The sequence below is a fragment of the Astyanax mexicanus genome, chromosome 5 (assembly GCF_023375975.1).
Source record: "Astyanax mexicanus isolate ESR-SI-001 chromosome 5, AstMex3_surface, whole genome shotgun sequence".
In the NCBI taxonomy this organism is placed as follows: domain Eukaryota; kingdom Metazoa; phylum Chordata; class Actinopteri; order Characiformes; family Acestrorhamphidae; genus Astyanax; species Astyanax mexicanus.
This window is the reverse complement of record NC_064412.1, coordinates 50,175,109-50,201,145: the sequence shown is the minus strand read 5'-3', so window position 1 is coordinate 50,201,145 and position 26,037 is coordinate 50,175,109. Positions and strand designations below refer to the sequence as shown.

At 36.9% G+C, this 26,037-nt stretch overlaps 1 protein-coding gene across 1 annotated transcript in view; it reads left to right on the top strand.

Moving 5' to 3' along the window:
- LOC103025947 (uncharacterized) overlaps positions 1–26,037 on the top strand; it is a 204,094-nt gene that overhangs the window by 22,179 nt on the left and 155,878 nt on the right. Inside the window, exons 2-3 of the mRNA XM_022675438.2 lie at positions 6,704–6,825; positions 20,351–20,398. Of these exons, the coding sequence (XP_022531159.1) occupies positions 6,704–6,825; positions 20,351–20,398 (170 nt within the window). The remainder of the gene's footprint in view (positions 1–6,703; positions 6,826–20,350; positions 20,399–26,037) is intronic.

Below are 26,037 nucleotides of genomic sequence, written 5' to 3'. Positions count from 1 at the left end.
CCCAGTAACATGATAGCATTCAATCAGCAGTACCATAGCAACCACCTGGAAAAATCATAAAAACTAAGAAGGCCACAATGTGATGTTTAAAACATATACAGTACCAGTTAAAAGTCTGGACACACTTAAATTCTCATTGCAATGTTATACCTAGCAACAGACTTCAGACTTGGCAACACCCTAAAAACATGTGCGATACCTTAACAGCCCCTTGTAATACCATAGCAACAACTAGGAACACCACTTCAACCAACTTCATACCAACCATAATAACCACCTACCAACCGCTATAGCAATTATCTATTAACCACTTAGCAACATTGTTGCAACCACCCTGAAAACCACACCAACCACCCAGTAACATGATAGCATTCAATTAGCAGTACCATAGCAACCACCTGGAAAAATCATAAAAAACTAAGAAGGCCAGAATGTGATGTTTAAAGCATATACAGTACCAGTTAAAAGTCTGGACACACTTATATTCAGTGTTTTTTTTTTTTGTTTGTTTGTTTTTTTCATTTTCTTTAAATGTTCTGTATTATAAATAATTGCTAAAGTCATCCAAACTATAAATCCAAATATATTCTAAATTGTTTAAGATACAAAGAAAAAGTGTTAAACAAACCAGAATATGTTATATATTTTACATTCTTTAAAAGTAGCACCTCTGGTTTAGATGCATTTTCTCAGTCAGTTTTATGAGGTAGAGTCACCTGGAATTCAGGCTTTCAGTTAACAGCTGTGCTGAACTCACCAAGAGTTACTTACTTGAATGTCTTGTCTCTTAATGTGTTTGAGAGCATCAGTTGTGCTTCAAGTTGTGAAGAGGTAGAGTTACAGGTATACAGTAAATAGCCCTATTTGAATAATATGTTCTATGATGAAACTGGCTCTCATCAGGACCACCCCAGTGAAGGAAGACTAAGAGTTACTGCTGTTGCACAGGAGAAGTTCATCAGAGTTGCTGTACCAGCCTCAGAAACTGCATTAGTAATTTGGTTTGTCTACATGATTCCTTATGTGTTCCTTCATAGTCCGATTAAGAATTCAGTGTTAATTTATGTTGAATCTACAGCATTGAATAAGAAGGTGTCTCCAAAACTCTTAAACTCTTAAACTCTTTTGGAGAGAGAGGGTGGGTTAAAGTGGATGAATTAGATTTTTCATCAGACAGTAACTTTTACTGCTTTTGTCGTCTGCTGAGTCGTAGAGCCTCAATAATCAGCCTTGTCTTTACAGCTCTGTCACACATTGGCGTACTGTGGTCTGTGATTATAACCATATGCACTCTCGTCATTCCTCACCCTGCATTCTCTGTAAAGATCAAGCAATATCAGACTGAAATGATACACTCAGACTTTTTTTTTGTTTTCTGTGTTTTTTTGCTAAAGTGTCAGTTAGAGTTTCACCAAAACAGGGATTTCCTCACATTTACTCCTGTTGTGGTGTTCTAATCATGAGTTCATGTCATTTGTGCTATTATAATCATGCATTTACCTCTGTAGTGGTATTCAAATCATAAATGTACCTTATTGGTGCTATTCTAATCATAAATTTACCTCAGAAGTGCTATTCTAATCGTACTTTTACCTCAGAAGTGCTATTCTAATCGTACTTTTACCTCAGAAGTGCTATTCTAATCGTACTTTTACCTCAGAAGTGCAATTCTATTCATATATTTACCTCAGAAGTGCTATTCTAATCGTACTTTTACCTCAGAAATGCTATAATAATCATATGTTTACCTATGTAGTGCCATTCTAATCATAAATGGACCTCATTGGTGCTATTCTAATCATAAATTTACCTCAGAAGTGCTATTCTAATCGTACTTTTACCTCAGAAGTGCTATTATATTCATACATTTACCTCAGAAGTGCTATTCTAAACATCCCTTTAACTCATACATGCTATAATAATCATATGTTTACCTGTAGTGCCATTCTAATCATAAATGTACCTCATTGATCCTATTTTAATCCTAAATTTAAGTTAGCATTGCAGTTCTAATCGTAGCTTTATCTCATTAGCGCTATTCTAATCATGAATTTACCTCCATAGTACTATTCAAATTATAAATTTATGTCATTAGTATTATTCTAATCATACATTTACCTCCGTAATACTACTCTAATCCTAAATTTAAGTTACCGGTGCTGTTCTTTTTGTAAGTCTAAGTTACAGTAGGTCAAACTAACGTTTCTATACTAGCCCTGAACAGCTTGTAGGTTTAGCTGGAAAACAGCCAGTTTGAGAAGAGGAAGTAAACATAGTAAACTAAGGCAGAGTGTAATAAGTGATGCTGAAAACTTTGAGAGTTTAATTTGCAATATGATTAAGCATTGTGTGGTAAACCAAAAATCTGCTTTTTTTCTCTTATTTTACTAATTTTGGTTGCCAAGTGTTTAGTGCACACTTTGCTATAACTAATACTATTACAAATACTTGTTTGCAATACCATTTAAGAACGTTTTAATTTTGGAATCTCTTGTGCTATTCTAATCCTAAATTTTTCTCTTATTCAGCATGACAAAAAAGTGCTTTTTTTAAACATTTTAAGCCAACATTTTTTGGTTGCCAAGTATTCAGTGCACCCTTTGCTATAACTCATACTGTTACTCAACTGTTTGTAATTAAAGTGTTTTTCTGAGAACTGTTTAAGAACATTTTAATTTTGTAATCTTGGTGACGTCTCGGTTCTGAAGGAGACGCCAGGCTTCCAGAACGTCCTGCAGTTGAGAGCGTGGTGACAGGTCTTCACTGGTAAAGGCCTCTTTGCATTCTTGCGGGACATTAAGCTCCAGCGTCCTCCAGAGCTTTGATGTATATGGCGGCGAGAGTCGGGCAGCCCTGTAGTCTCGGGACGGCCTGAAGAAGGACCTGCCACTGTGACGAAAACCAGACACACAGACACACACTCCTCCATAGCAGTGTTCCTGAGAACCGCCGTCCCTTTCTGTACATACACTGTTCCGTCATATTCCACAACCATAATTAAAAACATTCCACTATCTAAATATACACTGTTCCTCATCCACAAATCACACATGAAAAAAATGACTATTTAGAAAAGAACTATATGCACATGTACAGTACAGGCCAAAAAGTTTGGACACACCTTCTCATTCAATGCGTTTTCTTTATTTTCAGGACTATTAACATTGTAGATTCTCACTGAAGGCATCAAAACTATGAATGAACACATGTGGAGTTTTATGTACTTAACAAAATATATTTTTATATTCTAGTTTCTTTAAAATAGCCATCCTTTGCTCTGATTACTGCTTTGCACACTCTTGGCATCATTCTCTCAGTGAGCTTCAAGAGGTGGTCACCTGAAATGGTTTTCCAACAGTCTTGAAGGAAGGAGTTCCCAGAGGTGTTTATTAGCACTTATGGCCCCTTTGCCTTCTTCACTCTGTGTCTCTGTCAATCTATCTATCTATCTATCTATCTATCTATCTATCTATCTATCTATCTATCTATCTATCTATCTATCTATCTATCTATCTATCTATCATACATATCATACATGCCCTATTAGATCAGCTTCTCCTTGTGCAAAGTGCGCTGTATTGTTGACCGATGCACAGTGACACCATCTGCAGCAAGATGATGCTGCAGCTCTTTGGAGGTGGTCTGTGGATTGTCCTTGACTGTTCTCACCATTCTTCTTCTCTGCCTTTCTGATATTTTTCTTGGCCTGCCACTTCTGGGCTTAACAAGAACTGTCCCTGTGGTCTTCCATTTCCTTACTATGTTCCTCACAGTGGAAACTGACAGGTTAAATCTCTGAGACAACTTTTTGTATCCTTCCCCTGAACAACTATGTTGAACAATCTTTGTTTTTAGATCATTTGAGAGTTGTTTTGATGAGGCCATGATGCCACTCTTCAGAGGAGATTCAAATAGGAGAACAACTTGCAATTGGCCACCTTAAATACCTTTTCTCATGATTGGATACACCTGGCTATGAAGTTCAAATCTCAATGAGGTTAACAAACCAATTTTGTGCTTCAGTAAGTCAGTAAAAAGTAGTTAGGAGTATTTAAATCAATAAAATTATAAGGGTGCCCATACTTTTGCACCGGCCAAATTTTGGTTTAATGCATATTGCACATTTTATCTTAGTACAATAAACCTCATTTCAATCCTGAAATATTACTGTGTCCATCAGTTATTAGATATATCAAACTGAAATGGCTGTTGCAAACACCCAAATATTTACAACTAAAAATGATTAAGATTAATAGGGGTGCCCAAACTTTTTCGTATGACTGTATTATCTGCTAAAAAAAGTAGGTTAGAAGGTCTTAAATGCTTAGATACTACAAATTTACAAATCAACAAAATAAAAGTCTTTAAATTCCTGAATATAGTAAGGCGTTTAGGATTTTATTTGATATATTGTTATATTGATATAAATGATATATTGTCATTTATGTAATTTTAGATTAACCGTTAATTAAATAAAGAACTGCACATAATATAATAGCAATGGGATATGAATTAAAACTGCTGATATTGAAATCGATTAGTATTCCACGTGTCTGTCTCCTTCAGATATATTGTGCCTATACGAAAAGAACGCGCCTGTTCATTTCCGAGCGAGGCCGTGCCGTCATTAACCCTTCGCTCTCTTACTGCAGTAATTGGAGCTCTTCTTCTTCTGAAGCTGCAAATGGATGACTTATTTTGCTTCTCCAATACTAATTCTCCTTATAGTCCATAATATTTACACAGCAAATTAAACTGAGATAATGATTTTTTTTCTCTCTCTTTCCTGAAAGCACTTAGGTGTTAATGGTTGATTAAGTGTTCATTAAAGGCCAGCCATTGCCTGCTGTAATTGCTTATTTTTTTCTGCGGCGGATAGCTAATGTGCCGCGTGTTTATGGCGCTTCCATATAATTTTCCGTTTAGACGGTATCTGCGGCAGCACCTCGACTGAATGAGCGTATTAATGACTTGACAAAAACAGATTCCCGTCAATTGCTGTTAGGCGTGACAAAATGACAAATTGACAAGGTAATAAGCAGCTTGCACACGGCACGGCACAGAAGATTTACTCCCACATCTCACTCCGCATGCCCTAATCAAATAATTGCACAGCGCATGGTTAATGTTGCGCAAATTATGCCTGCGTTAACCCAATAACGGACAGACACTAGAGACTGCCGCAGCTTCAAATAATGAGAATCACTTTCAGAGCCCGGCTTTATCAGAGCTGTGATCGCGGTTAAGCCGCCGTTGTCGCCGGTGCTAAACCCGGAGCGCTGACAGAATGCTGGAGGTGTGGAACACAGCATGGGTCCACTGTAACTTCCTGCAGAGTGTTGCTGTTTTGAAGAGTTCTAACATTGTAGACGATTTCGCCTATGAAAAAAAAAACAAAAAAAAACATTCACAGACCTATTTACAGTATTAGCTTGAACTGGGGCTTTAGATGACAAATATATATAAATTTTACATATATACACATATATTTTACAATCACTTCCATTGAGTTTGACCCTGCGTTCATACTGGCAGGTCCCTCAAGTCGCCGCAAATTTGTATTTGGTATGTACAGGGGTTGGAACTGAAACAATAAAACCGAAACACCTGGTTTTAAACCACAATAATTTATTGTCCCGACGGACAGTTCTGCTGGAAACAGGAAAGCTGAGGTGCACATTAAATTCTGCTGTGATTTGATCAGCCGTGGTTTTATGTTTTTTGGATACAATCCGGGTTAGCACCCGAACATCCCTTTTAGACAGCTTCCTCTTACAGCATCCACAGTTAATCCTGTTGGATGTGGTTCGTCCTTCTTGGTGGTATGCTAGCATTACCCTGGATACCGTGGCTCTTGATACACATATCACAAAGACTTGCTGTCTTGGTCACAGATGCACCAGCAAGATGTGCACCAACAATTTGTCCTCTTTCGAATTTTGGTATCACCCATAATGTTGTGTGCAAGAATTCAACTGAAAAAACAATGTAACTTAACATTATCTAGCTTAACCCAACTTTCCCTCTTCTCATTTCTCCCTGCCTTCCTTCTTTCTCTCTTATTATTTCAAATAAAAAAGCTTCTGTAGAGTTTTGGAGTTGTGATTTTATGATATTATGTATGCCATCAGGAGTGGCATAAAGTTATCCAAAAGCAGTGTGTAAGACTGGTGGAGGAGAACATGCCAAGATGCCTGAAAACTGTGATTAAAAAAACACCAAATATTGATTTATTAACTTGTTTTCCTTGCATGATTTGAGGTCTGAAAGCTCTGCATCTTTTTTTGTTGTTTCAGCCATTTCTCATTTTCTAAAAAAAACATGCTTTAACTGATGATATTTTTATTTGGAATTTGGGAGAAATGTTGTCTGTAGTTTATAGAATAAAACAACAATGTTCATTGTACTCAAACATATAGCTATAAATATATAAAAATCAAAATCAGAGAAAATGATGTTGAAACTAAAGTGGTTTTCTATATATATCTATCTATATATACAGTTTCCATGTGATGAGAGGGTTCTGTTGGTGTGTGCACAGCTAAAGGGTGGAGCTATAATGTGGAGGGATGTGTTCTAATAAAGATTAAAGTGAGACATGAGTGTCCTCATATTTACGCTCATAAAGCGAATCTAAGTGACTTTATACAGCCGTTTATGTTTATAGTTATTTGCTTGTTTGTCCAATTTTATTTGTTGGCAGAAACTCCAGAGTGCTTCATCTGCAGAGACGTGCAGCTGGTGGATGGAGAACCGCTGAGGAGGTTCTGCGACTGCAAGAACCTGGTGGCCCACCATAGCTGCCTGATCACCTGGGTCAAAAAGGTACAGTAGACTTATATATCCATAGACTAGGATAAATGCACACACACACACATAGCCAAATGCCATGGTACAGCATTACATACTGTAAAATTATCACAGAGTATTACTTCAGGGGACGGCTTGAATACGCTGTAAAATTTTTGAGGTGTTATCTTGTGAGTGAGGCAGAAAACTGGCAAGTGCTCATGGCAAGGCAGCAACAACGATGGGAGTTATAGTGAGGTCTAATAGTGGGTGCAGATGGATGATGGGACGTTCCATTTTCTGAAGTATCCATGCAGGTAATGAACAGTTCTCCATCCACAGTGTCACATGTATAGTGGAAATGCAATATAGAAGGCTATTACCACTCCCAGTGGACAGTGCAGTGGGAGACCCTGCCCACATATCCCACAGGTCAGTGCAGACAGTGCTCTTTTTGATAAATGCAATCATGCAATAAAATTTTTACAACAATGTTCTAAAATCTATTAGAACGTCTTTTACATTGCAAATATACAATGTAATAACTTATTTCTCATTTCCTTGTACTTGTATAAATTGATTTAATCTACTACAATGTCTTAATGTCTTAATTTTTTGTCAGATTTGACAAATTGCTTAATTCAGCAAATTCTGATTGTCTGAATATTTCTGAAGACTTTCAGTAGATTTAATTAAATAAACCAAGGAAAAATGTGTTAGAAATATGTTAAATATTTGTAGAAATGTGTGACAACAATGCAAAAATAAGATAATTTAGATATAAAAAACTACATTTAAAAGGATTCCCCTTGCTAAGATTGAATGAACAGTAGACACACTAATAATCCAACTACTGAAAAACATTAATTGGCAAAAACTAAAAAATATATAAATAAATGTGTATATATAAATTAAATATATTAAGCAAAAAAAAAAAAAAACTAAAATCTTAAGCAAAACTTAAATACTCTATATTAGTTATAGTCTCTTATAATGTATTATAACAGGTCTTTGTGTGCTCTAAGTAAAGTGACAGATTTTATCATGGGGTATATATATATATATACATATATGTTTATAATGCCTTATGAATGCATTATAATATGATGAATATGTTTAAAGAAAATGTGGTAACACTTTCTATGAATGTCATCTCTATAAGACTCTATAAACATATTCATAACACATTATAATGCATTCATAAGGCATTATAAACATGGCTGTACATATTTATAAAACTCTATAATTCATCATAGCCATGTTTATTATGCATCATGACCTGTGATTATAATGCATTAATAGCTGTGTTTATAACATGTTATAAGTCAATACCAAGAAACTCAGTCCCAGCTTGTAGACTTGTATCATGAATAAAAAAGCTTCCAACTTATAAACACCTTCAATAATCCTATAAATATATTTTTAACCACTGATGAGTTATCCTTGTCTTGAATATAATATTAGTTATAGTCAGTTATAATGCATTATAACAGGTCTTTTTGCACTCTAAGTAAAGTGACATACTTTTTATTTGCAGGACTGGATTATTAACAATAGATATAAACTATTTTAACATGTATATCATAAGCATAGCTTATAATGTATTATAATCACAAGTCATAATGCTTAATAAACATGGCTATAGTGGGTTATGCATTTTTATAAATATTTATAGCCATGTTTATAATGCCTTATGAATGCATTATAATATATTATGAATGTAGTTATAGAGTCTAATAAAGATGAAATTCATAGAAAGTGTTACCGAAAATGTCATAGAAAATGAATAAAATAAAGAAAAGCTTAATCCGTATTAAGACGGAGCATTTTATCAGAGAAAAATAAGCATTATTAAATATTTAAATATTAATTTCACTGGCTAAGATTTAGTTTTTGCAGTAGGACAAAAATAACTTTTTTTAGTACCTTTAAGATTGAGTACATGAGCTGGTGTCCCAATAATTTTGTCTATGTGTCCATATAGAGCATTTTCTCATTGAATTTTAAAGTGAAAAGTGAATTATACAAGTAAAATAAAAGTGAAAATGAAACATTAATGTAAACTTTTCTGTAAAACAGAGGTGTTTCTGAACTTGTGGCATGCCGTGTGTAACAGCACTTAGCCGTGTGTTTTGTGAGCGATGTTTAGGCTCATCAGGGCGAGCAGGAAGTGAGCTAAGTAACAGCGAGGTGGTGTTTTTTTTTTTTTTTTTTGCGGCCGCTCTATTTTTCTTCTTTAATTAAGGCGTGTGAGAGGCTGGCGGGGCGCGGGCTCTCCGAGTGGTTGGAGGTGTGTGTGGGTGTCTTTTATCTTGTAGCCGGGCCGGTGTGTACGGCCCGCTGCCGTCGGGGTCCTGGAGGTGGAGGTGGTAGGGGGGTCTGTTCTCACCCCAGGACTCAGAGGCCAGGCCCAGTGTGAGCGGCCGAGTGATGAATACACACACGCTATCGTCCATCACCGCTGCACCCCGGCCATCGATAGCCCGCTGCAATGATTAACTGCAGCCGATAGGTCCTATAGTTAGTTGTGTTTAATTAAACTGTGCACCGCCGCAAATACAAATGGATTCCAACCTACAGAGAGAGAGAGAGAGAGAGAGAGAGAGAGAGAGAGAAAAAGAGAGAGAGAGAGTCGTCCTTAACCCCTTACTCACACTCTCACTCACATTACTGCACAACTTGCAGCAAGTGTTCATTATAAGACTAGGAAGTCTTAAACTATAAAACAAAATATTGTTTATATGTACAGTACCGGTCAAAAGTTTAACACATCTTAAATTCTGTGTTTTTTGTTATTTTAAAATATTCTTCATTGTAGATTAATACTAAAGTCATTCAAACTATAAAGAAAAAGAAATAAAAAAGAGTTAAACAAACCAGAATATGTTTTAAATTTTCATGGTAATACCATATATAAATTTATATTTTTATATATTTATATTATATTTATATTTTCATGTTTTCATGGTTATACCATATTTTCATAGTATTTTCTCATTCAACTTTTTGAGGTAGAGTCACCTGGAATTCAGGCTTTCAGTTAACAGCTGTGCTGAACTCATCAAGAGTTAATTACTTGAATTTCTTGCCTCTTAATGAGTTTTAGAGCATCAGTTGTAAAGTTATGAAGAGTTGGAGTTACAGGTATACAGTTACTAGCTGTATTTGAGTAATGTTCTAAGACAGTACATATTATGGCAAGAACTACTCAACTAAGTAAAGAAAAAAATACTTTAAGAAATGAATGTCAGTCAATTAGAAACATTTCAATAATTTTGAAAGTACCATCAAGTGCATCTGGTATCAAGTAAAGACCATCAGAAACATTATGATGGAACTGGCACTCATCAGGTCACCCCAGGAAAGAAAAAACAAGAGTTTCCTCTGTTGCACAGGATGAGTTCATCAGAGTTACCAGCCTCAGAAACCACAAGTTAACATCTCCCCAGATAAGAGCACCAAAATGCTTCACCGTGTATTTTGGTTCGTTTAACACTTTTAAGTTACTATATGATACCTTATATGTAACATAGTCTGTTTATAGTTTGGATGACTTCAGTATTCATATACAATGTAGGAGCAAAAAGAAAAACACTGAATGAGAAATTGTGTCCAAACTTTTATTTTTTTACCATAAAATGGTAAAAAAGTGCTCCAAAATAAATACATGTTTTAACACTGACTTTCACCGAAAGTAAAGATTCAGATACATATATACTGTATATAAGTGGATATAAAAAAATAAAAAATTGCTCCTTTTACATTTTTGTCATACCTACATAAAAAAAATATATATATGATTAAACATAGATAATTTATAGGGTGTGGGGTGTCAACCACTTTTTTACATAGGTCTAGATTGGCTTTGATTGTTTTTTTCTTTAATAAATTACATTTTTAAATGATTAAGAAGTGCTTTTTGATAATAAGAAAAATATCAGTATGACACAAAAAGCAAAAACAAAAATTTCAAAATAAAAAAAAGTTTCTCTAAAAAAACTTAAATGCCATGCAATACCTACAAATTATGAAGGATTGTTGTATTTAAAGAACAGTTTGTGAAATGTGACTCTATTATTGCATTTTTCTAAAATGTCTTTATATAATAATTCATAATTATTTTTATATATTTTTTCTAACTTTTTAAACTTTTTATAATTTTACCCAGAACTAGTATGTTTTTCATAAGTTTAAGTTTAAAGTGTTAATTATTAAAATGTCAATATAAATACATTATATTGTCCACTTATGCTTATATTTAGATCTATAACAAAAATCACATTGCCCAGCAGTAGTATTAGTGCCATTTTTTTTTGTCATCACAAAGCATTGAATTAAAAATAGGCTGTTTTTGTTTTTGCAACTTAGTTTGCATATATATGAACGCAATCAATTAATTTAAGGATTAAATAAAATGTACAACATATACAATATTACATCAAGCTTTTTCCTTTTTTCCTTATTATTTCATGATATATGTATTAATATTACATTAATATAACATTTTAGCTTGGTTTTGTAATTGCTCTGTAATAATTCTAGCATCAGATGATATGATACACTTTTTTTTTCATAACAGTAATTTAATATTGCATTCTAATATGCATAATTGCCCTGTAGTTAACCCAGGGCTTAATAGGGGGGCCTGAAACTAAAGCCCAAACTTTCCCTTCAAACTTCTGAACTGTAAGAGGTCATGGATCATCCTGGAGAAAGTGATGCAGAAACGCAGTGTTCTACCTAGCGGCAGAGCTTTTATTACTCCAGTAGAGAAGAATCTCAGACGCAATGCATCTCCATCAGACGAGGAACGCGCAGGCAGGAGATTAAAACCGGAGCCTCCCCGTATGTTTAAATAATGGGGGTAATTATCAGGACCTCCCAGTATGAAGGACTATAAGCAGAATAAAAGGAGAGCGAGGCTGCGTTTTGATTGTGCACGATTCCGTTTTAGCGCTGCGCTGTTTAGACTGCCACTGCAATCTGCCAACAGAGCCATCAGTTGTCCCAACAGTTAATACTGCTTTATGGGCTTTGTGTCGTTTGATGCCGGATAGGCTGAAAGTCTCGCTAAACCCTGTTTATGCAGCGGCCTTTCCATAAACACACTCGCTCTGATTCAGAGACCACCACAAATCCCACCGTGCTTTTCTTAGCCAGAATCTGCACACACACACACACACACACACACACACACATAGAGAATCACACACACACACACACACTCGCGCATGCCCTCGCACTGGACCGGCCTATTGTTTTCCACATGAAATTGAAACCAGCAGATCTTCCCGGCCATCATGCCTAAACTATTCCCTAACACAGCACTCAAATCCACAGCAAGATTACAATGATCAAAAGGAGCAGTATACTTTCTGTCCAAAGTGACAAAAGACTGCCAGAGGATTTGTCTTTATTTTATAGTCCGCTTAGCCAAGGCTGAAAGATCCATTTTTTATTCTACTTCTTAAAAAAAAAAAAAAAAAAAAAAAAAATGCACTCATCACCAAACAAATTGTTTCAAAAAAAGTATCACCCAGAAGAAAGTGTGGGATTGTAATGCTTTTCAAAATGAAGACAAAAATGAACAGGAGTTAATGGATATATATATATGAATGAAGTTACACTTATATAGTGCCTTTCTAGAAACCCAAGGACGCTTTACAATCATGTGCACAGCCTACTCTCAACCGGAAACAACCGTCCACCTAGAGGACTGAATCGGACACTACAGCATTTTACCCAGGACAGAGTGACAATCCATACTCATGCATACATTTAACACACACACACACACACACAAACTTACATACACACCAGATCAATTTTAGAGTATGTCATTTTAGTGGCTTTGTCCAGAACCTTTTACTACTACTCCTCTTCTACCCCAGAAGAAGGTGGAGGAAATTACAGAGAGAAGACGATGAGGAGAAATGGAAAGAAGGAGCAGTAGTTGGGGAAATGGGACAGTTGATTCCTTTCAGATATGAAGTTGACTAGGTAGGATACTGAGTTGAAAATCAGTTGGAAGGTACTTCGAAGAGGATTTTTTTTTTAACAAGACATCCCTTAACACTAAAATAAAAATGAAAACAGTGTTTTAGATTACACACAGTTAGTAAAAATGAGCTCTTTTAATTTGCCTCTTCGCTCTAGCGCAGTTTTTTTTTTTTTCAGTACAGTGGGCGGGGCTAAGCTATTGTTTTATTGGCTTATAAACTTTTTCTTAGGCACGGTTATAGTCTATTCTGATTTAAACAAGTCTCAATTAGTGTTATGTGCAACAAAACATTTGAAAAAAAAAAAAAGAAAATACATGCTGTCCATTGTAATAGACGCAGGGTCTGAAAGAGTTAATACGACCCTAAACTTATTGTAAAGGAAATACTAAAAGAGTATTTCTCTTTTAAAAGTATCCCGATACTTTTGCCCCAATAGAGCTTCTGTTGGTATGCAGGGTGCTGGATGTTTCTGTGGATTCCTCTGCTCTGATCTGCGTCTGTACAGAGAGAGCGTGTCTCCGACAGTCGGGCTGAAATCAGTGATTGACCTGTCACTTCTCGTCTGATAGCCATCTCCCCGAAAGCAGGTCAGCCGCATACGCCTAAAGTGCCTCTTAACCGCATTTTATGAAGCCAGAAAATGTAATCCAATAACCATTTGACTTGTGAGTGCTTTGTGGTGCGTGTCCACTGGTACGAGCGTGCACTACTACTCTCTTACTGTTTTTTAAAGCAGCAGAGGTAAAGAAAAAAGAAAAAAAAAGTGCAAGGAAAGGCAAGTTTATATTACTGTTGCACTGCTGAGAAAGACCCCAACACTAGTACTGTATTTATACGTACAGTATACAGGGCCAGAACTAGCCATTTGGGCTATGCTATGCTTTATTGGGGCACCGAGTGGTCCAGCGGTCTAAATCGCTGCCACTATGAGCGGGAGGTCGCAGGTTCAAACCCCCACCCATGCAGCTTTGCCATCAAGCTGCCGGCGCTCAGAGGGAGCAAAATTGGCCCTGCTCCCTCCGGTTGGGTAGATGGCGCTCTCTCCCCACATCACTCCTAGGGAGATGTCTCGCAGCACAGGGCGTCTGTGAGCTGATGTACCGAAGCTGAGCCGCTGCGCTTTCCTCCAAGCGCGCTGTTATGCTGCTGGGCAATGAAGCGGTGGCTGACTTCACATGTATCGGAGGAACTCACTCTCCCGGTGTGTTGTGGCATCACTAGTAATAGGGGAGTCCTAATGAGTGGGTTGTGGGCCGTGAAAATTGGGGAGAAAATGGAAAAAAAAAATAATAAATAAAAAACTTCTCAATATTAATGTTTTAAAATTCATATTGTTAATGTTTTGCAAATTAAGATTAAGAGGAAATGAAAATCTTGATAAAAGACTAAACTAATTTTGCACTAACAACAGCACTAAACATCAAAATAAATACAAAAATAATAATAATAATTTAAAATAATAAACAGAAAATTATAAAAAAAAATATCTCTGCCATGATTTATAAATAACAGAAACACAGTACAAAATATCCAAATATTAGTTCCAGCCTAGTATTTAAGTAAGAAAGTGCAAAGAAAGAGCCATTATCCATTCATTAACTCATTAATACAGAGACACAATAATACCTAAAACACATCATATACTGGATGTCAAAATTTTGTTTTAGCACAGCAACATTACAAAGCATGTTAAAATTAAAATGTAGGAACGGATGTACATTAACACATGAAATTTATTTGAAAAATACAAAAAATATATAAACATCTTTGGTTCATTATGTCTGTAATTAAATAAAAATCAAATTTTGTTCTTATTAGGGGTTATAAATACATTTTACAATTTACCCTTACATTTATCCAATATTGAGATTACGACAATGTGAAAGTTGCTGGGAGAAATTATTTTTTGAGACATACAGTAATTGGTCATAGCTGGACATAAATAAGATGGTGAACAGGTGAAATCAATATTCTGGTGATTGACTTACTGGAGGAACATGTGATTATGTAAGGGTGTGATCTCAATGTGTGGTGCATTCTGGAAATTGTTGTCCGGAGGCTGTAGATGGCAGGTAGAGCTGAGTGTGGGAGAGACAGAAGCTCTACTGACGCCAGGCATGATGGAATTGATTATTATATTTAATTTATATTTAAATATATTTTATATATTTAAAAAATATATATTACGCACTTTATTTCAATACTCAGTTGTTTTGAATTGTGCTTGTACTTCTAATGTGAGCTGATATTCAATTATTGACCACACAAATTATGATATAACTACTAGACTTATACTTGAGTATATATGATACAGCACTCAACATAATAAAAGGTAGATATTAAATTGTATGACATATGATTATTTATGATGTATTTATGATTTATGCCTAGACCATTTTTATTTAAATGAAGTACCCTGGCCTATGGGATGCACTGATTGTAACAGAATTCACGTACTGCTGAATTGTATTTAATTGGTTGATGCTGGAAAGAAGGTTTACCTCTGTAGAATTTGTAGAATATACAATATCTGTATGCTGCTTGTATAAATAAAATATATTTTTAATTGAATCAAATGTGTTGAGTGGTTGCACATAAATAAAATGTGTCGCAGCATCACAACTGCTCTCTGCTGTCTTTCAGTTTGAGTTTCCAGTCTTTTGGCAGGGTTTGAGTTGCTGTGGCACGTTTTTATTCATGCACAGCCACTTCACACGTCTGAATCACATAAATTCACGAGGAGCGTTCAGTTTCCGGTCCAGCAGTCCAGCAGTTCGAGAGGTACAGACTGCCTGTACACTGCAGGACCTCGCAGGACCAGGACGCGGGATCTGGATCCTGTAGTTCTGTGAGGGTGGATTGTGGATGACATGGTGGAGAATAAGTTGCGTGTGTACGGCATCTTTTTTTAGGCCAGCTATGTTTGCTCCACCCTCCCCCTCATTGCCCCCCCCCCACTCCCCGCATCCCCCCCATCCGGGCTCAGAAAGACAAATAGCACGGCGCAAAAACTAATTAGCAACCAGGAACTAGTTAAGAGATGGCCTCTGAGACAGCGAGCGGAGCGCTGGAGGGCTGATTTAAATATAGGGCCGGAGTCAGTGACTGAGTGTGCCTGGGAGATCCCGGCTCCTCTAGGCGCTCCACGCGCTGACCTCTGACCCTCATTAGGAGGAGGGCGCTCCTGGTGGAACGAGGCCCTTGCGGTGGCGTACAAGGGCGTACGAGGCGTCGGGCGGCCGCGGTCAGGCCTGCTGCAGTGGGCCAGAAGAGAACCTACTGATAAAACATCTAACAATAAAACTCTTTATTTGTCTAAATTTATGTGGAAACATCTTTTAATGAATCCAGCATTCAGCAACCTTAAGTAGCTTCCTTTTCAATATTATTAAATATTATATTTATTTTTATGTTTTATTTTATTTCTTTATTTTCTAGTTGTCTCCCAGCAGTCTTCTTCCTTTATTTCTGTGTATTTTCTGTGTGTTTGTTTCTTTATAAGCTTGTTTTGTGTTTTGTTCTTTTCCTTTTTTTCTGTTTTTAGAACCTTCTTTTTGTCCTTTTGTAGAGGTAATACAGAGAGTAGTCAGAACAAGCAAGGTCTAAACCGATAAACAGAAGTAGCAGGGGTTAAACATACCAAAAAACAAAAACAAAAAAAAAGACAGTCCAAGGGTTAAAAAATGGCAAGACAATATCAGAGGCAAGGTGACAATCAGGGTTAAAAATACAAAACAAGGTCAGTAAACGAGAGAGCAAACACAGGAAAGGGTAATGCTTTGTAAAGTGAAGGTGTATTTATACTGAGAGGTACAGGTGAAATCAATACTCTGACAACTGTCGTCCGGGTAGTGTTATGTGCAGTGTCATGGGGTTGCGTGAAGGGGAAATGTCAGTGTGAGGTGCATTCTGGGTATCGTAAACTGGAGGCTGGAGATCACAGGTAGAGCTGAGTGTGGGACCACCAGAACGTTTGAAAACAATAAATAGAAATAATAGATTTTTTTTTTCTAATAACATCCAGAAAACTTTACCTATCGAAAGTTCCAAGAATGTTAACTGTAACTGTAATAACCATGTTTTCAGCCTTCAGCAGTTAATAGAAGTCACTGTGTTTGTGACATCATATTAACCACTTACTATCAACAGCATCGCAACACCATATCTACCACCTAGCAAAACCACAGCAAATAATAAACTAGCAGCACCATAACAATCACCAGTATAACATAGCAATTAGTTAGCAACAACATAACAACAGATAAAGTTGCCAAGGCATAAAACTGCCTGGTATATCATATTTTAACCACTTACCACTTAGCAGCAGTATCACACCACCATATTAACCACCTACCAAAACCACAGCAATTAATAAACTAGCAGCACCATAACAACCACGACATAGCAATAAGCATAACAATGTATACAGTAGAAATTCCATAAAAAGCCTGGTATACCATAAAAAACAACTTATCGGCAGCTTTGCAACACCATATTAACCACATAGAAACCAACAGCATAACAAAAGATAAAGTAGTAATACCATAAACAAAACTGGTATACCATATTAACCACTTCGAAAAACACAGCAATTAATAAACTAGCAGCATCAGAACAACCACCTGCATAACATAGCATCAGTTACCAACAGTGTAACTACGTATACAGTAGTAATTCCATAAAAAGCCTGGTATACCATATTAGCCACCTAGAAAAAACAGCAATAAATAAACTAGCAGCCCCATAACAACCATCTGCATAACACAATAACCAATTAGCAACAGCATAACAATGTATATAGTAGTAATTCCATAAAAAGCCTGGTATACCATATAAACCACTTAGGCAAAATCATCACAATACCATATTAACCACCTAGAAAAAAACACAGCAATAAATAAACTAGCAGCACCATAACAACCACATGCATAACATACCAGCATAATGTATACAGTAATTCCATAAAAAGCCCAGTATACCATATAAACCACTTAGTCAAAAGCATCACAATACCATATTAACCACCTAGAAAAAAACAAAAAAACACAGCAATAAATACTAGCAGCACCATAGCAAAAACTAGCAGCCCCATAACAACCATCTGCATAAAAGAGTAACCAGTTAGCAACAGCATAACAATGTATATAGTAGTAATTCCATAAAAAGCCTGGTATACCATATTAACCATTTAGCAAAGTCACAGCAATTAATAAACTAGCAGCACCAGAAAACTACCTGGATAACAACAGATAAAGTAGTAATTCCATAAAAAATCAAGGTATACCATAGTAACAACAAAGCAAAGGCCTGAAATTAAGAACCACACGTTTTTTTGTTGCTGGATGCAATCAAATCCTCATAGTAATTCTCCAATAGAATCTATTAGAAAGTCTTCTTTTGTACAGTAGAGACAGTTACTCCAATAAAAGCAGGTTAAACTCTTTTTTAATACCTACATTTCATTACAAAGGAGCAGGTGTCCCAATACGTTTGTCTACAGTACAGCATTGTGTACTACATAACTACACTACAACGTTCATCACCACTCTCTCCAAACCACCGCAATCACTCGGCCCATATCCCCACATATAAATACACTCTCCTCTCCGTACAGAAAACCAGCGCTGCCATCTGTTTCCAGTCTGAGCCGTTAATGGGAATCATCGTACGTGAAAAATAATACTCTCTCCAAAATATGGAACTCAGTCTATATGAAGCCGAGCTGGAGCTGTGGAGCGAGTGACGGTATGGAGAATGGTGGATGTGATTATAGTGAGGCAGATGTAGAAAAGGGAGTTTAATATTAAACACTGAATAAACTTAGTCTGAGCTGTAGATCCAGGTACAACAGTGTTATACAGCTCTGGGAAAAAAAAAAAAACAGAGATCACTTCAGTTTCTCTGATTTAGCTATTTATAGGTATATGTTTGAGTAAAATTAAAATTGTTGTTCTATTCTATAAACTACGGACAACATTTCTCCCAAATTCCACTTAAAAATATTGTCATTTAGCGCATTAATTTACAGAAAATGAGAAATGGCTAAAATACCAAAAAAGATGCAGAGCTTTCAGACCTCAAATAATGCAAAGAAAACAAGTTCATATTCATAAAGTTGTAGGAAATAAGAAATCAATATCTGGTGGAATAACCCTGGTTTTTAAATTACGGTTTTCATGCATCTTGGCATGTTCTCCTCCACCAGTCTTACACACTGCTTTTGAACAACTTTATAACACTCCTGGTGAAAAAAATCAATCAAATCTTTTTTCTATCCTATTTTTTCTTTTTTCCTTTGTTTGTTTGTCTCATTATTTTCCGCTCTCTTTATTTTTTTATTTTTGTCTTCTTTTATTCTGTCTCCCAAGTTGCCATTTTTATTCTTCTTTATTCTATTTATATTTTTGGGGTTTCTTCTTTTCCTTTTCCTCTGTTTTATACAAGTGCCTTTTTGTCCTTTTTTCTTCTTCTTTCTTTTCCCTTATTTTGACCTGTCCTCACTGACACCTTCTTTCTTTCTTTCTTTCTTTCTTTCTTTCTTTCTTTCTTTCTTTCTTTCTTTCTTTCTTTCTTTCTTTCTTTCTTTTTTGTTCATATTATTCCTTTGTTTGTTTCTTTATTTCTCACTCTCTTATGTAATTATTATCTTTTTTTTTCTTAATTAATTTTCTTGGTCTGTCTCTAAGCTGTCACCTTATCCTCTTTTTATGTATTTATTTATTGATTTATTCAATCATTATTTCATAATTTTTTTGTCTCTTTTTCATTTGTTTGTTCCCTTTTCCCTTTAACAACCTTTTTTCATATACTTTTTCTTTCTTTCTTTTATTTTTGTTTTAATTTTTTCTTCTTTCTCTCACATCTCTTTCTGTCTTTCTTGATCCTTCTCTTTCTCACTTTAATTTCTCTCTCTCTCTCTCTCTCTCTCTCTCTCTCTCTCTCTCTCTCTCTCTCTTTTCCATCATTGTGAACATACATGCATTTCCAGTCATTAGTTGAACCCTCTCTCAGTAATCAGAGCGCTGTGCCGGGGGCCACGGGGCCTCTTGTAAAATCACATCGCTTAATAGCACAGTTCTATAATTATACACCATTAACATCTATCACAACCCGCTCCCACATGTCATGCTTATACTCTCCACGTTCAGCAACTGTCTCTCTCTTTCTGACTCTCTCTCTCTCTCTCTCTCTCTCTCTCTCTCTTTCTGTGTTTCCATTACTGCGTCCAGCATTTGCGGGGATAAATCCGGCTAATTGCTAATGCGTAACATTTATACTATGAGTCCCTTAATTATTTAGGTAATTAATTTTACTTGCATCTTGTTTTATGGGCCACACAGGCTGGTTCTATTGGCCGGTTCTGGTGCTGATGCTGGTGTGCAGGGATGTGGGTGTGGGATAGGGGTCTGTATGGCTGCATTATATGCAGTAAATGATGCAGTCTGTGTCTATGCTGTTATATATGATGTATATCTTCACTGTTGCGTGATCATATAGCTGTATAGTAGCCCGCTGTTATTACAGAGGCCTTTATATTAATGTGTGTATCTGTGTTTCAGGGGCTCGGCAGTGAGGACAGACTGAGATGCAGTGCCTGTAATGCTGAGGTAAGATCTTTAATATCAGCTAATGAACGTCTTTAACCATAACGACACAAATACAAACACAAACACACACACATGAGTGATTTTACATTACAGCAAAGCTGATGTCTGAACGTTTTGGGATTTGCCACAGATACCATAGCAACATCTTCGCAACTTCCTAGCAACTGCTTTGCAAAACATTAGCAACCACCACGGACACCATAGCAACCACCTAGCAACATTTTAGCAACCACCCAGCAACCACTTAGAAACTACATAGCAACCAACACGAATACCATTCGTGCAATCAGCTCTCTCCCCACCGCTCTGATTGGGCCGGTACGTGAGCGGCCATGTTGGTTATGCCATATCAACACCTTAGCAACCATCACCGATACCATAGCAACCATCTAGCAACATGTTAGCACCTTTGCAACATTAGCAACCGCCACCTAGCAAACATTAAGCGACCACCACAGATAACACAGCAACACCTTAGCAACCACCTAACACACCCTATACTGCACAGTTCACACAGCCCACCCCAGACCCTTCACACCAAGCATACCACACCACCCACACTAGCAACTGTCTGTGAATACCTTAGCAACCACCACATAGCAAACCCTATACTGCACACTTCACACAGCCCACCCCAGACCCTTCACACCAAGCATACCACACCACCCACACTAGCAACTGTCTGTGAATACCTTAGCAACCACTTTAGATAGCAACTGCCTAGCAAACACTTAAAAACAACTTAGCAACCACATTTCAGGGTTATCACACTTTTTCAAGCCAACTTAAAGTTCGTTCACAAACTTTCCCATTCTAGTTTTATTTTATACTTATTTATTTATTTTTTTTTTTCTTCATGCAGTTAACAAATCAACTTGATCTCCCTTCTATAGTCCTCATTCGAGTTTATCTTTGTAAATTCTGCCAGTTGATCTGCAGTACAGCGCCAACATGTGTGTGTGTTGATCAGTGAGTGTGTGTGTGTGTGTGTGTGTATGTTGATCAGTGAGTGTGTGTTAGCCGGCCTGTTCAGTTCTCTCCCAGCACACAGTATTTAAGTCATTAATGGAACATGGTGTGCTGGAACCGGCTGAAACCTGAGGAACCAGGCCACTAATAGAACTAATGAGCAATCAGCTCTCTCCCCACCGCTCTGATTGGGCCGGTCCGTGAGCGGCCATGTTGGTTATGCCTTTTATAGGCTTTCTGATTAGCGGCTAATAGTGTGCCAGAACACCCACAGTGGGAAGGGGGGGGGGGGGGGGGGGGGGGATAAGACCGTAATATCTGGCGTGGCGACGAGCGGCGTAATTTCCCCATGCATATTCAGCCGGCGCGCTCAAATTTAGCACGCCTTCCACGCGGTGGTGTCCGGGCGCTAATTCGGCGAGGCCGGAGCTTCCGGCGCTGCAGGAACTCATTTGTGTGAAATGACAAATGTTGATGTGGCGACACACAAGAGGTCAGCGGCTCAGTTCAGAGCATTTGTGTGTGTGTGTGTATGTGTGTGTGGATCTGCCATTCAGCCTTCTACTGACCCATGTGTGTTAGCATTAGCATGTATTCACACTAACATACTGTACACTACATGAACAAGAGTATATTGTAATACCTACAGGGGTTGGACAATGAAACTGAAACACTGGAGCAGCCTGGTGGCCAATCTTCATTAATTGCACATTGCACCAGTAAGAGCAGAGTGTGAAGGTTCAATTAGCAGGGTAAGAGCACAGCTTTGCTCAAAATATTGCAATGCACACAACATTATGGGTGACATACCAGAGTTCAAAAGAGAACAAATTGTTGGTGCACGTCTTGCTGGCGCATCTGTGACCAAGACAGCAAGTCTTTGTGATGTATCAAGAGCCACGGTATCCAGGGTAACGTCAGCATACCACCAAGAAGGATGAACCACATCCAACAGGATTAACTGTGGACGCTGTAAGAGGAAGCTGTCTGAAAGGGATTTTCGGGTGCTAACCCGGATTGTATCCAAAAAAGACATAAATCCACGGCTGCTCAAATCACGGCAGAATTCAATGTGCACCTCAACTCTCCTGTTTCCACCAGAACTGTCCCTCACCTCAATAAATTGTTGTGGTCTAAAACCAGGTGTTTCAGTTTGATTGTCCAACCCCTGTACATTTTTTATTCAGTATGTTATGACTTTATTATGGTTTTACATTACAGTATCTCCGTACACTGACATATTAGCATCTAGAAAACTACATCCAAGTTAAAAAAAACATTTAGGAAACTTAATTTAATCCTAAATTGGTGAGTTATTTTATAAGCAATATCTGGAATTAAACAGACCCACATGATTGAGCACTCAGACGTCACTTTGATTCCTCAATGCCAGTCAATCCTATTTCTGTTCAGGTCATTCTATGGCCAAGCTCTCTGTTGGCAGGGGTACAAGGAGACGCTGAAGCGCAAGGTCAGTTGCATCATGCACTAATTTCCTTATCTGGAGTCTGCGTTTATTAGAACTTCGGATGGGCAGTAGGAAAGAGGTCCGCTTCATTTCATTATGGTCCATATTGGACATCCCATCAATCCCTCAGCCTGCCGGCTCCTCTCTTTATTGAGTGACATGGAGACGGCACTATCATATATATTTATATATCTGTATATATGTGTTTTTTTTTTCTAAGAGGAAGACATGATAGTAATAGTACTGTGCTCTTTAAGTCAATAGCACTTAAAAGGCCATGGCTCTCGCTCATGTCTCTCCTGACTAGACTTCACTATAGATTTTATAATAGATTATCCACCCAATGTAATGATGCTGAGCAGAAGCTGCCAGTTTCCTGTATTGAGGGCTTCATCTGATTATTGATGTCATTACAATCATTCATTTTAGTTGTTTTTGGATTGAAGTTCAACACATTTAATTATATAGTGTTATATATATATATATATATATATATATATATATATATATATATATATATATATATATATATATTGTTCTGTATTTTACTGTATATATATATATATACAATTTTTTATTGCTGTCTTCATTGGGTCTAGTATTATTTATAGTTTTATATTTTTAATACAACAGCTGTGTTTGTAAATCAATGTTTAATGATGTTAAATCTGGAGATCTGCTGGTGAATTTGAAAGAATTCGTGTCCAATCAGGAGATTTCCTGTTTTTAAACTAAGCAAGGCAAGTTAATTGCTATAGAAAGTTACAAGTAAATTTAACTAAATTAATAAAAAGTAATGAAAACTAAAAACAAAACAAATAGAAAACTAATGAACATGAAATTTAAAACAATTAAAATGAATAACAAAAAAATATGAGAAAAAAAGCAATAAAATATTATAAAGGTGGCAAGAGAAAGTTAGAGTTAAGCAGTTAGTGGAGATAAATACATATGTAAATAGATGTGGTGTGAAAACGTCTGGACAATATCGTATATAATATTTAAAAAGCACAATTGAACACTGCATGTTATGCAACAATAAATAATGACAGGAGTTCTATAGACTGTAGTTTTAACTACAGTGACAAAACTCCTCTTCTTTTATTTTAGCCTGTAAATGACACAAACTCTAAAAAAAAATAATCTGTTTAAAACTGATTCATTTAAATCAAATCATTTTTTTTTTGCTGTATATATCACTTTCTACAGATGATGACTGACACAAAGCAACAGCTGGAAGGTTAGCATTCAAATCTCCATCCCTGTTAAAGTAGGAAACGTGGGCAGTCATTAACTGGGAAAAAGATAAAGAGATAGAATTAGTTCTGATCAAATTTATGGAAAACAGAGAATATGATTAGAATACAGTATCAGAGCTCCAGCAGATCTAACTAGAACAGACAAACTAAAAGAAGAGAGCCAGGAGGTAACATAGACACGAGCTCACCCTAAAACACTGGCATTCCTTCACTCCAACCACCCCAAAAAAATAAATAAATAAATAAAAATAAAGGTTATTCTGCTGTTGTTGGAGTAGCTGCCTCTACTGTCCAGGAAATAATTTTTACTTAACTCTAATAGCTCATATACATTGCTATGAGAATGTCAGCCTTCAGGGATGACAAGATAAGCATTAGTGGAATCAGAATGCTGGATCACCGATTCAAATGTATTGGTTGGAGCTCCATCATTCCAATGAACACAGTTCCACTGCTCCACAGCTCAATACTGGGGACTTTATACCCCTCTATAGCATCCATAGCCAACAACCAGCAATAGGCACAAATGTATATCACAATATTTGTCAATGTTCTGATGGTTTATTGGTATATCATGGTGTTTTTATTTGCATGACTGGGCCATTATATAGGTTTGTTTAATATCAATTTACAATATGTTATTCCTGAAGCAAAGGTATTACAGTAATAAAATCATCCACAAATTTAGATCAGTGTGCATTAAAATTCTTTCAATCTACATAATTCATATATTTAAATAGGGCTGTAGTTACTGTTCTTGAAGTTTCAAAGTTTTAGGTAATTCTTATGTGGGGGAAGATAGGAGCTTTTCTCTGAGCTGTGGATCAACTGCATAATTCCATTCATCCCTTTTTACTGAGTGAATAGTGAACAGCTGTTTGATGTTTTTTTGTTTTGTTTTACTTAGATAAAAAACAAACTTATGCAGTGAGGAACAGCAGCAGGAGCTCCTTAGATAAAGTGCTGTTCTCTTGTTTCTCTCCAGGCAGGACAGAGCGAGACGTGCGTCTGACTTCACAGAGCTGAGCTACAGTCTCTCCAGTGCATAAGCTTGTTATGCTAACTGGCTAGCATTAGCTACAGCGAGCTGTATCTGCTTGCTTCTTTGGTGGTGCTGTTCTGTGCAGCGCTCCGCAGTGCCTCTAGTGGAATATGAAAAATGCACTAGTTGCCAATAGGTTTACTGTATGTTTGTTTGCCTTAATTTGCTTTGTTTTAGAGCAAAGAATATTATATTCTATGGGCAGTATTTCTTTCTCCTCAGGCCTTGTGGCCAATCTTCATTAATTGCACATTGCACCTGTAAGAGCAGAAGGTTTATTTAGCAGGGTAAGAGCACAGTTTTGCTCAAAATATTGCAATGCACACAACATTATGGGTGACATACCAGAGTTCAAATAAGGAAAAAATTGTTGGTGCACGTCTTGCTGTCTTTGTGATGTATCAAGAGCCATGGTATCCAGGGTAATGTCAGCATACCACTAAGAAGTACAAACCACATCCAACAGGATTAACTGTGGACGCTGTAAGAGGAAGCTGTCTGAAAGGGATGTTCGGGTGCTAACCCGGATTGAATCCAAAAAACATAAAACCACGGCTGCCCAAATCAAGCAGAATTCAATGTGCACCTCAACTCTCCTGTTTCCACCAGAACTGTCCGTCAGGACAATAAACTATTGTGGTCTAAAACCAGGTGTTTCAGTTTCATTGTCCAACCCCTGTAGATAAGCTACAATACTGCATTCATTAGTAAGAGTGTCCACAAACATTTGGACACATTCTTGAATTTACTGGGAGAGTATGTTTTTAGGTTGAACTTTGTTGGAGTAAATGAGGCGTATAAATACTGGGGTATATTTACTCATGTTTCAGGAACGCTGGAAAAGTAATACCACCAGCATGACTGATCTTAGGATAGACTCATACTCTCTCTCTCTCTTTCC